A 15,418-nucleotide genomic window follows, 5' to 3' on the forward strand; every position below is an offset into this window, starting at 1 on the left:
TTCAGAGAAGTTTCTCTTTAAGTCTTTAGCCCACTTACTTGTTGGGGATTTGTTGTTGGGGGATTTAATTTTTTGAGTTCCAGGCATATCTTAGATATGAGACCCTTGTCCGTTGTATGGCTAATGAAGATCTTCTCCCAATCTGTGGGCTTTCTATTGATCTTGCTAGCTATGTCCTTTGCCATGCAGAAGCTCTATAATTTCATGCAATCCCATTTGTCTAACTTTCTTTGATTTGTTGTGTTTCTAGGTCTCTATTAAGAAAATTTTGGCCTATGCCAAGTAGACCTAAGGTTTCTCCTATTCCATCCTGTAATGTTTTCAGAGTGACTGTTTTGCCTCCAAGGTCTTTGATCCATTTGGAGTTGATTCTGGTGCAGGGTATTTACCATAGCTAAGATATGGAACCAACCCAGATGCCCCTCAGTAGATGAATGGATCAAGAAAATGTAGTATAAATACACAATGGAATTCTATGCCTCCCTCAGAAAGAATGATATTGCCCATTTGTTAGGAAATGGAAAGACTTGGAAAAAATTACATTAAGTGAAGTAAGCCAGGCCCAAAGAAACATAGGCCTCATGGTTTCCCTTATTTGCAATAACTAGTATATGTCTGAGACAAACAGAAAAGGTCAGATAAGTTGATTTTAAGTGAAATGAACCCCAAGATAAGTATTAAAATGTTTTTTCTTTCATGTGATTGTTTCTAACATATTTATAAGATGATTTATTTTTTGCATTGTATGTCCCTCCCCCACAGTATAACCCTTGCTTTCACTGTATTTGATGTTGGTATAATTTGGGGAGGGGAAGGGAAAAACAAATTGTTTAAATAGGGATACAGGTGGACCCTTTGCAACAATGAGATGTACAAGTTGTTATGTTGAAAACAAACATTACAAGTTTGGCAGGGGGGAAGGGGGAGTTGTAAGGGGATAGGAGGGGAGTTGGGAAGGGATAGGAAGGGGAAACAAAGGAGGAGGCAACAATGCTTGATAAGAAATGTACTCATTATCTTGCCCATGTAATTGTAGCTCCTCTGTTTGGTATTTTCACAATAAAAATAATCATCTTACTTAATCTCTTCACCACAGTGTTTTAAAAACAACCAAGGGACTTGGTGCTGTTTTTAAAATTTTATCTTTCTCTACTCTTGGGATGAAAGGAAGTCAATAGGGTTGGTATTTTCCAAGGCATTAATTTTTCCTTTACTGAGATTTTTCTGATCAGTTTCTCAGCTGGTGTCTCATCATTGAAATGATGCAATTTCCATCACAGAGCATACTTACTGACACAGACGGTGTGGCCCACTGTGTACCTAGAATATGGCATGTGTGTTTGTCTATGTGCTCACCCATTTGCTGAGATGTCATTGCACAAAGTACAACTGTGTACTTGTCCTCCAAAGCCAGGCTCTTGGTGTGTTTGTTGGCATTTGGGTCTTGAAAAGCTCTTCACAGAAACTAGAAGTTCTCTTAGAAAGGATGGAATTCAACCTCATGCTTTACAGATAAGGTGCAGTGAGACATAGAAGGGCTGCTTTAAATGGCTACAAATCTAGGTCCGAGCTCCGAACTGTCATTCCCTGGCTCTGTAATGGCAGGCTGACAACTTAACCTCTTTGGCCCCAACTTTCCTGAGACTCATAGAACATCTATGTTGGCAGATGGCTTTGTGAGAATCATCAGCACACCCTATGCCATAGGCTGGCCCTAGAGTTCTCAGCAGATTGTATTTGTGGTCAGGAGGGGCAATTATTTTTCTGTAAAGGACTTGATAATAGCATTTAGGTTTGACTTTATAATTTGTTTCCTAATGACTCAGCATTGCCTTTGTAGAATGAAAGCAACCACAGATATGAAAGTGAATGCGTCTAGGTTCCAATGAAACGTCTAGTTTTTCAGTTTTTGTTTTTCAGAGCTGAGGATTGAACTAAGGGCCTTGCACTTGCCAGGGAAGCGCTCTTCTACTGAGCTAAATCCCCAACCTCCGCATCCCCCAAGCAAAACGTCATTTATAAAAGTCATTCCTTGGTCAGTTTGCTAACTCTTGCTGTAGGCAATGCGAGATTAGGAGAGCCAGTAAAGGGGCCCTTCCCTGCCTACCTCTGAGCACCAGAATTCTGTTCACAGTACTTCATTGTAGTCCCCTGGATTAACTGGCTGCATTTTTGTCACTAGGTAGTTTACTTTCTGAATCAATGACTTTGATATGCAAATAATGCCAGGATTCTTTCACCTTTCTTTTCATTCCCTCTCACTTTAACTTCTACTTCCTTACCTATTCTTTATTCCCACCTCCTTCTCAATCTAAAAAAAAAAAATTATCCAGATCATCATAACCTACCCTTTCCCAGCAGCACGCATCATGTAGCATAGTGGTTTCTGTGATGAAGGAGTTGCCTGGATTCTGTAGCTCCTGCTACTACTGCTATCCAGAGAGGGCTAGAGAGTGCAAATTCCAAATTCTAAGTTGTTTTCATATAAATTCATACCATTGTCTAGGCTGGAGACACCTCTGGTTTCTCCTTATTTCTTGGAGTGCTTCCTATCCAACAGTAAATTCCTTTTCCTTCTAGGAGCTTCTAGGCAGTATTTGGAACACACACACACACACACACACACACACACACACACACACACACACACACACACACACACACAGAGTATGCCCTTCAGATGCTCACATGTCAGTCACACCTTTGGGTTGTTCCGCCTCCTGCTGGGTCTTCCCCCTGGCCCTTCCTGACAAGGCTGCTGGAGCCAGTTCTGTTTTAATTACCTGGAAGAAAGCTGCCATCTTGGGAGAAAAATGGCTCTTTGCATGAAGGCTGAGAGGGATCTCTGATTCATTGTAATTATCCCAGGACACCCTATTCCCCAGCTGCTCATGTCTGCCCCCACACTCAATATCTTGACAAAGGACAGAGGATGACTCAAGACTCTCTACAAGCCTGATCAACACTTTTCACCTCATGGTAACAAGTATGAGAATGACAAGGCTAATTTGACACCATTGCTGGCTGTGGATGACTCAGCTCTGTCTACTCTCTGCTCTAATAAATTGTTTATGTTTTCTGTGACATAAGGCCCCAGCAAACTGGGAAGAGTAATACATTAATAAGGATAACAAATACTTCCAAATGCTGGGTTATAAGTTAATGTCAAAATGTGTTAACCCCATATATGTCCTTCTGCTTGGGGTTGATGTAGCTACTTTGATGCATGGCCATGAACCCCTAGAAGAGATATCTACCTACCTTTCTTTCCCTGGTATGTATAGTTTGAAGGTATGTGGCGTCTTTCTTTTATCACTGGGTTTTCCAATCAAATTTCACCTTTGTGCTAAATGGTTCATTGTTTTGTCTCTCATTTCTACAAATTAAAGCAGAGAAACTTCTACACAAATGAAAACATGTTTTATTTACAAGAAAAAGTCTGTACACTGTGTATACATAAAAATATACAAAAACCAAAATAGAAAATATCAAAGTGTTAAAATGTATACAAACACTTCTAAAATGCAATTCCTGGAAAACTTTAAGCCTTGATTAGTTTGAAGAGTACACACTTCATTTTAAAAATTATCATACAAAAAAACTCCCAAAGCTGTTAGAAAAGTTCACTGGTTTTCACTGGAAGAATTTCATACGTAGTTTCATGAGAGCAGAGCAAGATATGTTATAAATGTCAAATTTTAATACATTTTTGTTTGCTTGAAAACTATCTAGTTAGAAGACTATTGTCTATAGAACCAGTAAATGTTTCTTCCCCTAATCTTGTAAAAGCTATGAGATACAGATAAACTTCTCTTCAAATTTCAGAGTTAAAATAAAACTTAAGATTAGGAAACAATACTATCTTCATAATTCCTTTTAAATATTTTACTCAAATTTTTCGATATGATAGAGATATGTAGAATATGACATTGGCACAGGATAGAGGACTGAATTCTTTTTTAACATAAGGACATAGGATGTAATCCTCCTCTGAAAAATTTAGTGCTTACATAATTAAAATAAAACTTATTTTGTAAAGATTTCATCATAAAGATGAGTGAAAAAGACAATATAAAAGCAATCATGTGTGTAGATATGTGTATATAATTATATAACTATATCTACACGCACACTTCTATGCTAGAGTAAGAACTATATCAGTGTCTTTAATTCTTCAAATTTCCTTAGGCTAAAGTTAGAGAGAATATGCTGGATTGCTTTTTTTCTTACTAAAGGCTTCATTCATTTAATAAAAGAAGATTCAGAATTTATACTTTATTCCTTGAACCATCAAAGAAACATTTTCCATTTATCAAGTGTTTAAATAATGTCCAAGTGACAGAAACATGCAGAAGAATTTCACAAAAGAAATAACCAGAGTAGAAAAACTAGCTTAAACTCAGGCACATTTTATCTAAAGAATTAGTTTCTAAATGGAGCTGCCTTCATCAGCTGTGTAACCACAAGGCAAGAGTTCTAAACTGTCAAAAAATCAGAAATCAAACAGGTTAATATGCTAAACATATTCAGAGACTGTGTCCAGCATACTCAATCATGTATCTGTCCATAATCCCTCAGCCCTTCCTTTCTCCCTTTCTCTGACTCTTTCTACAACGAAGCCCAAACGGGAAGAAGTAATCTTGACCACAATCACTGTGCTGATGCGTAAGAAAACCTACAGAACTGTAATCATGCCATTTGTGCATAAAGAAATTCTTCTATCCATCATCTAAGACTTATATAGCCTAATACATCCTAAACATCACCAGGTTAACTCAGTAGTACATTGTTTCTTACACTCCCAAAGGTCAGCCAATATCGTAGGTATAATTATGTTCTGCAGGATTAAATCGCTTATAAGTATGTAATAGAATGACCGAGGTCTTTTTATTTCCCAATTCGGAAAATACTGACAATTACCTGAACTTTTGTCTAGATTTTTGGCTATGATGATAGAGGGCTACTGGAGAGTCGAGGGTTGATTAGGTTTCAGACTGAGTGACCAAGGGGACAAGATCCATAGGAAGTGCTATTTGTGAGACGGGACACCTTGAACTCTACGTCCTGTCAGAAAGACAAGGAAAAGCACAAAAATCAAACCTGTGTGAAGGCCCCTCACTTGCCTATTAAAGCACACTCAGTTTCTAATATGCAACTTTGAATTGACCACCGCTGGTCCCTGAGCATTTCTCCTCTACAGGAAGGGCAGCCACATGGATCCATCATTGTTATCTATGGGAACAGTCTAGGACTGAGAATCTCATATCCAATAGACATTATCCTCCTGCATCAGGTGAGCACCTGGAAAAACAAAGTAGGGAGAATCTACCTTGAATTGTCATTCTTGGTGACGTCTGGGATTTTATGATAGCAACAGCAATGGATGGAGTGAAGTTATATTGAAATGCAAGGGAATGTGATGTACTCGTGAGAGTCGAAGAAATGCCTGATCACTTCAGGTTACACTGTGAGGACTTGTTCAGCCTCCCTTCGCTAAAGAGGATGAAGAGTTCTGGAAGGGATGGAGCCAGAAAGAAAAGGGGTTGAGGGAGAGATGCCATTTAGTATTAGCTATTCCACAGAAGGGTCATGTGTTTACTGGAGCTCAGTAAATGAGGCACGTATGATTTTAATCAATGTCTACTAAAATATCACCACTGAGGATGATTTGGCTAATATTAGCAGCAGACATGACATTGACATCACTATGTAAGAATCTGAACCTAAATTATTTGAATTTCTAAACATAAGAATGCCCAACCAATGCTATTAACACATGCACCATTTTTGGAATGTTTAACCAATTCTACAATCCAAGAGTCTTCAGGGTCATAATAAAAATTTAAAAATTAATTAGATTTCCTTTTGCTCTTTTGTCAATAATCTCTATAAAGAATACTGGGATTACTCTTTTAAATGTGCCATAAAGAGTGCTATTTGAAAACTTTTGAAGTTTCTTTTGAACTTGCATATTTATACTGCCTTCAATAGTTATTTTCAAACCAAATTTTCTTGTAACCAAAGGGGATTGTCCTGGATTATAGGGATACTGGTAAGGCTAGGATGTCACTTGGAAGACTACAAAAGGAACTTTAATAATGTGAGTAATAAAATATCAATGCCTGGAAGATTCTCAAACTATGCAAGGATACTAGGAGGAGATATATGTCCTACATTCCAGCTTCCTCGTTGTATTCAGAGTTATGGAAATTATCACTCACACAAATGCAGCAAGATCATGCTCTTTCAGGAAATTACAAAGAACCTTATGCTATTTGAGATATAAGTTAGTGCATAGGAGACAGCTAGCTATCCTTCTTTATAAACTTAGTAATGAAGCTCTCAGATGGACTTTTATCAGATATTGTCATAAGGAGAAACTTTTTGAATCCTCTTACTTCACAGTGGTAGTAAGCCACAAAGAGTTTATGTTGTTGTCCAACTTATTTTCTGCTGAGTAGAGTAAGTAAATAGAAGCTGTCAAGCTCTGAAAATCACTCTTGCTCAAGAAAACAGTCCTGTGAGCATTCTAGAACAAACCAATCCTGAAGAAAAAGAAAACACTTTTCCACTAACCTTTCCTGGCAGTCACTCACTCACTCATTTTGCCAGGAAATGTATTTAATTAAGCTGCTCTTGTCTTCACCAAAGAAAGTCTAAACTGCACCTACCACTGAGAAACGTATTGGTTTGGTATGGAAATAATGGCATGTTTAATTTACATATTCCAAAGTGCTTCTGTTGAACTATCTTCACTGGAGAGAGGTAGCACAGAAGAATCAGAGAGGTACTAATGCAGGAGTGACAGAAGTTCAGATTAACACACCCGGATATAGCTAACAATTTAGGATGAAATTTTTCCCTTGCTTTTTTAACCTGAACATAGATGTATTTCTTATTATTAAGGAGAAATGCTTCCACTGAATTTTATTCATTCCATGGCTCTGCCATGCTGTTTACATAAAACATGCCCATGAACAAAAAGGATTGCATTTCTACATTTGCCAATAGAAAGAATTTGTAAAACTTTAGAGCACCCAGCTGCCAAGATTTCAATAGCTCAAGGCTATAAGAAATCTCTATTAAAAGATACATAGGTATGTATCTATTGCAGCTCAAGAATGGTGACACCAAAGTCCATTTCCATTTGTAAGGAACAAGAATGTCCCCCATAAGCCTGTGCCATTTGTTACACGGCAATGTAAGAACTGTAGGATGGACTTGTAAACCAGAAGAAACGGATGGAAACATCAGAGCTAGGGAGGTGAGGGTGACTCTAGAGCCCTGTGGATCTGTATACTAGCCGGTAATGCGATCTTGGTTAGATCATGAAATACCACAGGGAAACAGTGCGCCTGTCAGGCATTTGGCTTTCCCTTGGACTATTTAGGACTGATAAGCTATAGTTTTAGAAATTTGTCATGATACAGAGGGAGAAGCATCTGGTGGGAAATGGGAAAGCAGAGATGGAGAATGTGATAGTTAGAAACTGATAGGCAATAAGGGGAATTTCTGTTGTCAAAACAAAGATGTCTGAGTGATAATCCAGACCTTCATCCTAAAATCCAGGACCTTTATTAAGGAATGTATGTAGAAGTGACTTTCTAGATACTGGACCTCAACTTGAATTTTTCTATACAGAAACTGCCTGTTAATGGCACTATCACCACAGCCTGTGGTTGGAACCAATCCTGGTATGGGGTAGCCCAGCCTACAAGAAGGCTAACAGTTTTGGAGGTATTGTGTCCATGGAAAAACGATTTGCTTTTTATGTGGTCTTTTTCTTAATTTTATTTTTTTGCATCTTTCTTGAGTATTTGAAATTCCATTTCTATACTCAAAGAAGTAATAAATATTCCATGGCTTAGGAAGAACAGAGTTATCATGGCCACCACTGAATTACAGTTTAAAGACTCAACACTACATTGCCTAAAATCTAGCTTCAAGTATATTTTTGTAACTTGGAGGACTACAGTAGTACCTTATTGCACAGTGATTCTCAAGATTCCCTTTCTTAAGTGTGAGCATCATCAGATTTAGGGGCTGGACAATGCACAGCCTGGAAGCCGGGCAGGACCACTTTGCCCTTGTGGTGTAGATCCGCCTGAGTGCCCATGTTCAGGCGCTGTACCAGGAGCTTCTCGTACAGCAGGGGGTGGTAGGCGCCCAGAGTGCAGGCCGCATCATAGTAGAGCTCATGGTAGTGGCAAAGCTCTGTCTGGCGGATAGATGGGAGGTATTCATAGACGTGCACCTCTTTACACATGGACATCATGATGATGATTCCTGATCAGGAAAAGAAATGAGAATCCAATGAACAATTCCAACAAACAAAGGTTGCTTTTATTTTTGAATGGTGGCAGCTGCTGACTATCAAGAAACAACTTTGCACTGATCTCTCGTTATCTCTACTTGTGCTAAATGGCATGCATATGGTTAGTTAATGAGATATGGGGGGATCATAAAGATATGATTAGATATGTATATATAGTCATTCATTAAGTTGAACCCATGAATTAAATATAAAAAGACAAAAACAGTGACCTTATGGGGATGCTGTTAGGAGTGACAGATTTGCTCCATCCCACCGACTCCCAAATTAGACTCCCCTGTATTACATTCAACAGTCAGGCTCTGTCTGATTTACAATAAGATGGCTGTTGGCTCCAAAGAAAGCAGTGTTGTAAGCCAGGCACTGTTGGTTCATGCCTGTAATCCTGGCTACCCAGGATTGTGGTTCAAGGACAACCCAGTCAGGAAAGTCTGTGAGATCCTTGTCTCCAAATCAAAAACTGAAAAGTGGCTCTGTGGCTCAAAGTGGTAGAGCACTAGCCCTGAGTAAAAAAGAGCTCAAGGACAGTGCCCAGGCCCAGAGTTCAATCCCCCTGACCAATCAAACAAACAAGCAAAAAACAAGAAGAACAGAATGTTACAAAACATAATAAAATAGCACTTGATTATAAATTGATATCATTGCTCTTGTCTTAGTCTTAATGAGCTATCAGCTGCTTGAATATGAATAATTTATTTCTGAAATTCTTTACTCTATTTGCTAGATAATTTCGACATTTTTAATTGCATCTTTGCTAAGTGAATAATACTTTGTCATAAGACCAGGCAAAAAGTTATGCTTTCTCTAGGCACCTATAGCTCATGCCTGTAACCCTAGCTACTCAGGAGCCTGAGACCTGAGGATCAAGGTTCAAAGTCAGCCTGGCAGGAAAGACCACTGTGAGACTCTATCTTCAATTAATCACTAAAAAAAAAAAGCCAGAAGGGGAGCTGTGACTCAAGTGGTAGAGTACTAGCATGGAACAAAAAAAAAGCTCAGGGACAATCCCCAGGCCCTGCGTTCCAGCCCCAGGATTGGCACAAACAACAACAACATAAAAGTTATGCTTTCAACATTCTAGTAAATAGATACACTTAGTCTGTTGATGGTGGCTCATGTCTATAACCCTAATTGCTCAGGAGGCTGAGATCCAGACAATCATGATTACAAGGCAGAAACATCCTTGAGACTGTATCTCAAAAATAGCCAGTAAAAGCTAGGGTTAGATATGTGGCTTAAGTGATAAGAGTACCAACTGGGCAAAAATGAGGGCTTGAGTTCAAACCCTCGTACTGGACCCTCTCCACCAAATCAGCATAACTAATACATTTCATATGTGTATACTTGCCTTTTATTAATTGTCTTAAGGACGCTACTAATACCTATATTTCTATTTTGATTCTGACTTCATCACAAAATTTAAATGTTAATAATAGTTATTAAATGTGGTTAAATCTACACATCAGTTTTCCTAAGAGTTATGAATAGAGTATAGCACATATGACATCTTAATGAATAAATTTCTTCATGCCTTGCAGAAGCAACCAGAAAGACCTGGCATATGTGGAGGTGTGCACAGCCTTATATGGTGACCAGTATGTATGTCAGGGATGGGGCAGGTGGGAATGGGCACTGGAGAAAACCAGGGCAGGACTGGAGAGCACAGAGCCCTTCAGGGCTAGAGGGAGGTCTCTTTAGTTAACTGTAACATCTATCAAGTGGGTGCAGGGAAAATCATTAGGGATTTAGGAAAACTTTCTGTAAAAATTAATCTAGGAGAGTAGGGGCAGACAAATAGAGAAAGAAAAGGGTGGGTAATTATAGTTCTAATATTCAGTGTACATAAGTGAAAATGAAACCAGGTAACTTGAGGGGAAGGGTGGGGTTGGGAGAGATAGGGAGAATGATGAAAGGGGTGACATTGATCAAAATGTATGGTACTCAAAAACTGACATGTTCAATTGAAACCTCTTGCTGGGCGCTGGTGGCTCATTCCTGTAATCCTAGCTACTCAGGAGTCTGAGATCTGAGGATTGCAGTTCAAAGGCAGTCTGGGAAGGAAAGTTTGTGAGACTCTTATCTCCAATTAATTACCGAAAAGCTGGAAGTGGAGCTGTGGATCATGTGGTAGAGTAAAAAGCATCCAGGCCCTAAGTGTAAGCCCCAGGACGGGCACCAAAAAACAAACAAAACAAAACGAAACCTTTGTAGAACTACTTAAATATAACAAAATAAAATTTAAAAAATTTTAAAATTGATGGGTTGAATTGAAACCTTTTTTGTACAACTCCTTAAAGATAATACAAATTTACTATGATGGGCTCCAGAAGCTCAGGCCTGTAATCTTACTTATTCAGGAAGCTATGATCCGAACATCGCAGTTCAAAGCCAGCCCTGGAAGAACATGTTTGTGAGACTTTTATCTCTGAGTAACTACTGAAAAGCTGGAAGCGATAGTGCGGTTGAAATGGTAGAGTACCAGATTGAGAGAAAAAGCTATGGGACAACCCAGGCCTTGAATTCAATTCCAGTATTTACCCACTCATATAGAAAGATTCATTTTTTATAATTGCAGCAAGATGCCGGGCACTGGTGGCTCATGCCTTTAATCCTAACTACTCAGGGGGCTGAGAGCTGAGATTTAAAGCCAACCCGGGATTGCTGGGTCATAGGGGAGCTCTATGTGGAGTCTTTTGAGGAACCTCCATATATTTTCCAAAGTGGTTGAACAAATTTACATTCCCTCCAACAATGCAATAGGGTTCCCTTTTGTCCACATCCCCTCCAACATCTGTTCTTATTAGATTTCTTGATTATAGCCATTTTAACTGGGGTAAGGTGGTATCTCAATGTTGTTTTGATTTGCATTTCTTTTATGGCTAGGGATGTTGAACATTTCTTCATGTGTCTATTGGCCATCCTTCTTTCCTCTTCAGAGAAGTTTCTCTTTAAGCCTTTAGCCCACTTATTTATTGGGCAGTTGTTTCTTTGAGGATTTATTGTAGGGGGATTTAGTTTTTTGAGTTCCAGGTATATTTTAGATATGAGACCCTTGTCCACTGTATATCCGTGGGCTTTCTGTTGATCTTGCTAGCTATGTCCGTTGCCATGCAGAAGCTCTGCAATTTCATGAGATGTACAAGACGTTATGTTGTAAAACGAACTTTACAACTTTGGCTGGGGGGGGGGGTGTTGGAAGGTGGGGGAGGATGGGAAGGGGAAACAAAGGAGGAGGCAACAATGTTTGATAAGAAATGTACTCATTACCTTGCCCATGTAATTGTAACCCCTCTGTGTAGTATTTTCACAATAAAAAAAAGACCTTAAAAAAATAAAAAATAAAAAATAAAGCCAACCCGGGCAGGAAAAGTCCATGAGACTCTTATCTCCAATAAACCATCAGAAAACCAGAAGTAGGGCTGTGGTTCAAGTGGTAGTGCTCACCTTGAGCTGAAGAGGTGAGGGACAGCACCCAGGCCCAGAGTTCAAGCCCCACGACTTACCAAAAAAAAAAAAAAAAAAAAAAGATTGGAGCAAGCAAGATATAACCATTCCCATGACCTGGACAAAACGTTCTAAATGCCATACTAAGAAAAATTGTTTGGTTTCTTCTCTTGCATTGCTTGCAAACTGCTATGACACTTGACACTGAGCGTCACCATCCACAAATAACATAAATGCCAACTGCACCTGGTTCTCAATTGTTCTGTAAATTACCACTATCACCAACCAAGTGCTAGCTTTGAGTCCCCAGCTCACATCTACCTACATCTGGAGATTCTCTGGGCCCGCAGGGTTTCATATACAGCTGCTACATGACCACAAATATAAAATTAAGTCAGGAAAAGAGAAAGTGATGGGAAGAGGCCCAGAAGAAGCCAGACACTAACTCCTAGAGACTTTTTCAGTAAAATAATTCCTCCACAATGTCTTGTCAAGTTGTGATAGTAGACAGATCAAATCTGAAATTCATCTGTTCAAATCCTAATGATGAGGATGAGGTCATGAGGATGAAGTTGTCAGGAATGAGATTACTGCTCTTCTAGGGAGAAACTCCAGAAGGGATCTGTCCTCCAGTCCCACGAGGACACTGCAAGGCGGCATCTGTGAACTAAGCAAGAAAATTCTTTCTAGGAACTGAACTGGCTATGGCTCACACCTTGATCTTGGATTTCCAACCTTCAGAATAGTGAGATGAAAACCTCTGCTGTTTAATCCTTTCATTTGTTATTTATTTGTTTGTCTGTTGGTTTTTGTGCCAGAAATCAGGTTTGCACTCAGGGCTTGGGTGCTATCCCTTAGCTTCTTCATTCAAGGCTGGTGTTCTACAACTTGAGCCACATCTCCACTTCTGGCTTGTTGCGGGTCAATTGAAGATAAGAGTTTCATTGACTTTCCTGCCTGGTCTGATTTTGAATTATGATCCTTAGATCTCAGCTTCCTCTGAATAGCCAGGATTATAGGCGTGAATCACCACTGCCTGGCTCATCTATGTTCTTTCTGTTAGAGCAATCCAAAATGACTAGGACAGCAACACGTAAAAAATACTGGCAACCATGGAGTGTCTTAGAGACTCAGGGCTGGCCTGAGCACTGAGCAGGTGCTGGCCACATAGGCAGTCTTTGGCATGTGCCCAAATCCCAGACTGTCAGGAGGAGAGCAAGTGCTTAGAATAACCTATTTTCCTTACATAAACAGTACCGGCACAGCGGTCCATTCCTATCAGAGGATGGAGTTCTTCCCCACATGCAAGGTCCTAGATGCCATCTAAGGGTCAGTCTTATAAACAGCTAAGCCTGATGTGTTCAGTTTTTCCTGAATAGATGTCCTAGAAATGTAAAGTCAAAGTACCAGAACTTCTATTTTTATTGTCAAGATGATGTACAAAGGGGTTACAGTTACATAAGTAAGGAAATAAGTACATTTCTTGTCAAACTTTTTGCTCACAACCATTTTTCTATGCCAGACTGACATGTAGTTTTCTTGTCTATTCATGCTAAACATAGTTCTGGGTTTCTCTTCTCATTTCCTCTCTTACCTCTGCCCAGGATTATCTGAAATATAAGGGGAATATAAATTGCCTAATAGTATACAATTCAGTGAAGAATCATTTTCAGCTGGGCACTGGTGGCTCACACCACTAATCCTGGCTACTTAGGAGGCTAAAATCTGGAGAATTACGGTTCAAAGCTATTTAGGGAAAAAAAAAAGTCTTCAAGACTATTATCTCCAAAATCACCATCAGAAAGCTGGGATGAAGGTATGGCTCAAGATGTGGACTATCAATTGAGCCATGAGTTCAAAAGCCCAATAAAGAATAACTTTTAGAAACTTCTTATTGATCAGTTTTTAAAGATGAATTCTTATGAAGGTTTTTTTTTTGGGGGGGGGGTCCAGTTGTGGGGCCTGAACTGTGGGCCTGGGCGCTGTCCCTCAGCTCTTCAGCTCAAGGATAGCGCTCTACCACTTGAGCCACAGCGCCACTTCTGGTTTTTTTCTTTTTGCTTATGTGTTGCTGAGGAATCGAACCCAGGGCCTAATGCATGCAAGGCAAGTGCTCTACCACTGAGCCACCTTCCCAGCCCCCTTATGAAGTTTTTATTTAAAGGGGAAAAGTATTTTCCAGGCAATTGTGACTCAAGTGGCATTCATGTGTCCAACTGTATGTTTTAAAATATTTTATAATGTAGCATTACTATCAAGCCAATTAAAAATCACTTCATCTGGTCTTAATAAAATGTCATATTATATGATTCATTATGATAAGCAGATGGATACTTATTTATTTGTTCCAAACCTGGATAAAAGGTAAATTTGAAATTGGATTTGATTATCTTGGGTTTTGAATAAATGAGTCTTCTCTAAAAAGCCATATTTGTATGTATGGATATATTTAACAGGCAATGAGAGTCTAGTGTAATTTAATCATTTAGCATGAGCATAATTTTAATTCTACCAAAATTGCACTGCATTTTATCTGGTAGAATATTTACATTAACATCCCAAATAATTAAAAAAATAGTAGATTTTCTCCTTGATAAAATTACCCTTTCATCAAATGTCAAAATAAACTATTAATTTAAAAAACAGCATGTTGGGGCTGGGAAGGTGGCTTAGTGGTGGAGTGCTTGCCTTGCATGCATGAGGCCTTGGGTTCGATTTCTCAGCACCACATAAGCAGAAAAAGCTGGAAGTGGCTCTGTGGCTCAAAAGGTAGAGCGCTAACCTTGAGCTGAAGACTGAGGGACAGTGCCTATGCCCAGAATTCAGGCCCCACAACCAAAAAAAAAAAAAAAAAAACCAACCATAAAACAAAAACCAAAACAAAACAAAAAAACCACAGCGTGTTTCAAATACAGATAAAATAGCAGACCAGAGCAACTGAAGTCAATTCTAATAATTATTTGACCATAATTCATATATGATGGTGGGAGTTTCTTACAACAACCAACAGGATATTGTAAAACACTTGTATGGCTTTTTTTTTTCTTGGTGGTGAACTGAGGGCTCTGCACTTGCATTTCTGGTATTGTCACTTGAACCATGCTTATTAGCTTGGCTTTCTTTCTCTTTAGCTGGAAATGGAGGAAGTCTCATGAGATTTTCTTTGCTGGGCTGGCCCTGAACTTTGATTCAGAGGTTGACAGCCTCTTGAGTAAGTAGGATTATAGGCATTAGGCACAAGTATCTAGTTTTGAAATACTGTTTTGAATGAATGAAAAGTGTACTATTCATGTGCTAGATCAATGGAAATCTCACATCTGTGTTGCAATTTCTTTATGAAGCTGACCATAAAATGGAAAACTATGAAATCTATACTCTCTGAATGAGAATCAGAGACTTTTTAAGTGATATTGCCATAAAGTATCGTATCTGTCATTACAAGATGGTTAAATTGGAAATTTGAATTTGATGTACAAACATAACTTAAGAACATCTGTATGCTTAAAAATATAATGGTGCAAGAATACTACTTGAAAGCAACTTGAGGTCACTAATACTGTTGCTTGATTTATTTTTATAGAAAAAACAGTAAGGTAGGACATATTTTATACAATCATGAGATGTTAAGTGGCTGATTATTTT

At 38.9% G+C, this 15,418-nt stretch overlaps 1 protein-coding gene across 4 annotated transcripts in view; it reads right to left on the reverse strand.

Moving 5' to 3' along the window:
- Positions 1-3,429: 3,429 nt before the first annotated feature.
- St6gal2 (ST6 beta-galactoside alpha-2,6-sialyltransferase 2) overlaps positions 3,430-15,418 on the reverse strand; it is an 82,913-nt gene continuing 70,924 nt past the window's right edge. For 3 of the 4 annotated variants that reach the window (XM_069988632.1, XM_069988630.1, XM_069988631.1), the window contains exon 6: positions 3,430-8,286. In XM_069988632.1, coding sequence (XP_069844733.1) covers positions 8,015-8,286 — 272 coding nt within the window. In that variant the 3' untranslated portion in view covers positions 3,430-8,014. The remainder of the gene's footprint in view (positions 8,287-15,418) is intronic. The other variant, XM_069988633.1, reaches the window with a different exon arrangement.

The sequence above is a fragment of the Dipodomys merriami genome, unplaced genomic scaffold (genome assembly GCF_024711535.1).
Source record: "Dipodomys merriami isolate MVZ:Mamm:240054 unplaced genomic scaffold, mDipMer1.0.p SCAF_36, whole genome shotgun sequence".
In the NCBI taxonomy this organism is placed as follows: domain Eukaryota; kingdom Metazoa; phylum Chordata; class Mammalia; order Rodentia; family Heteromyidae; genus Dipodomys; species Dipodomys merriami.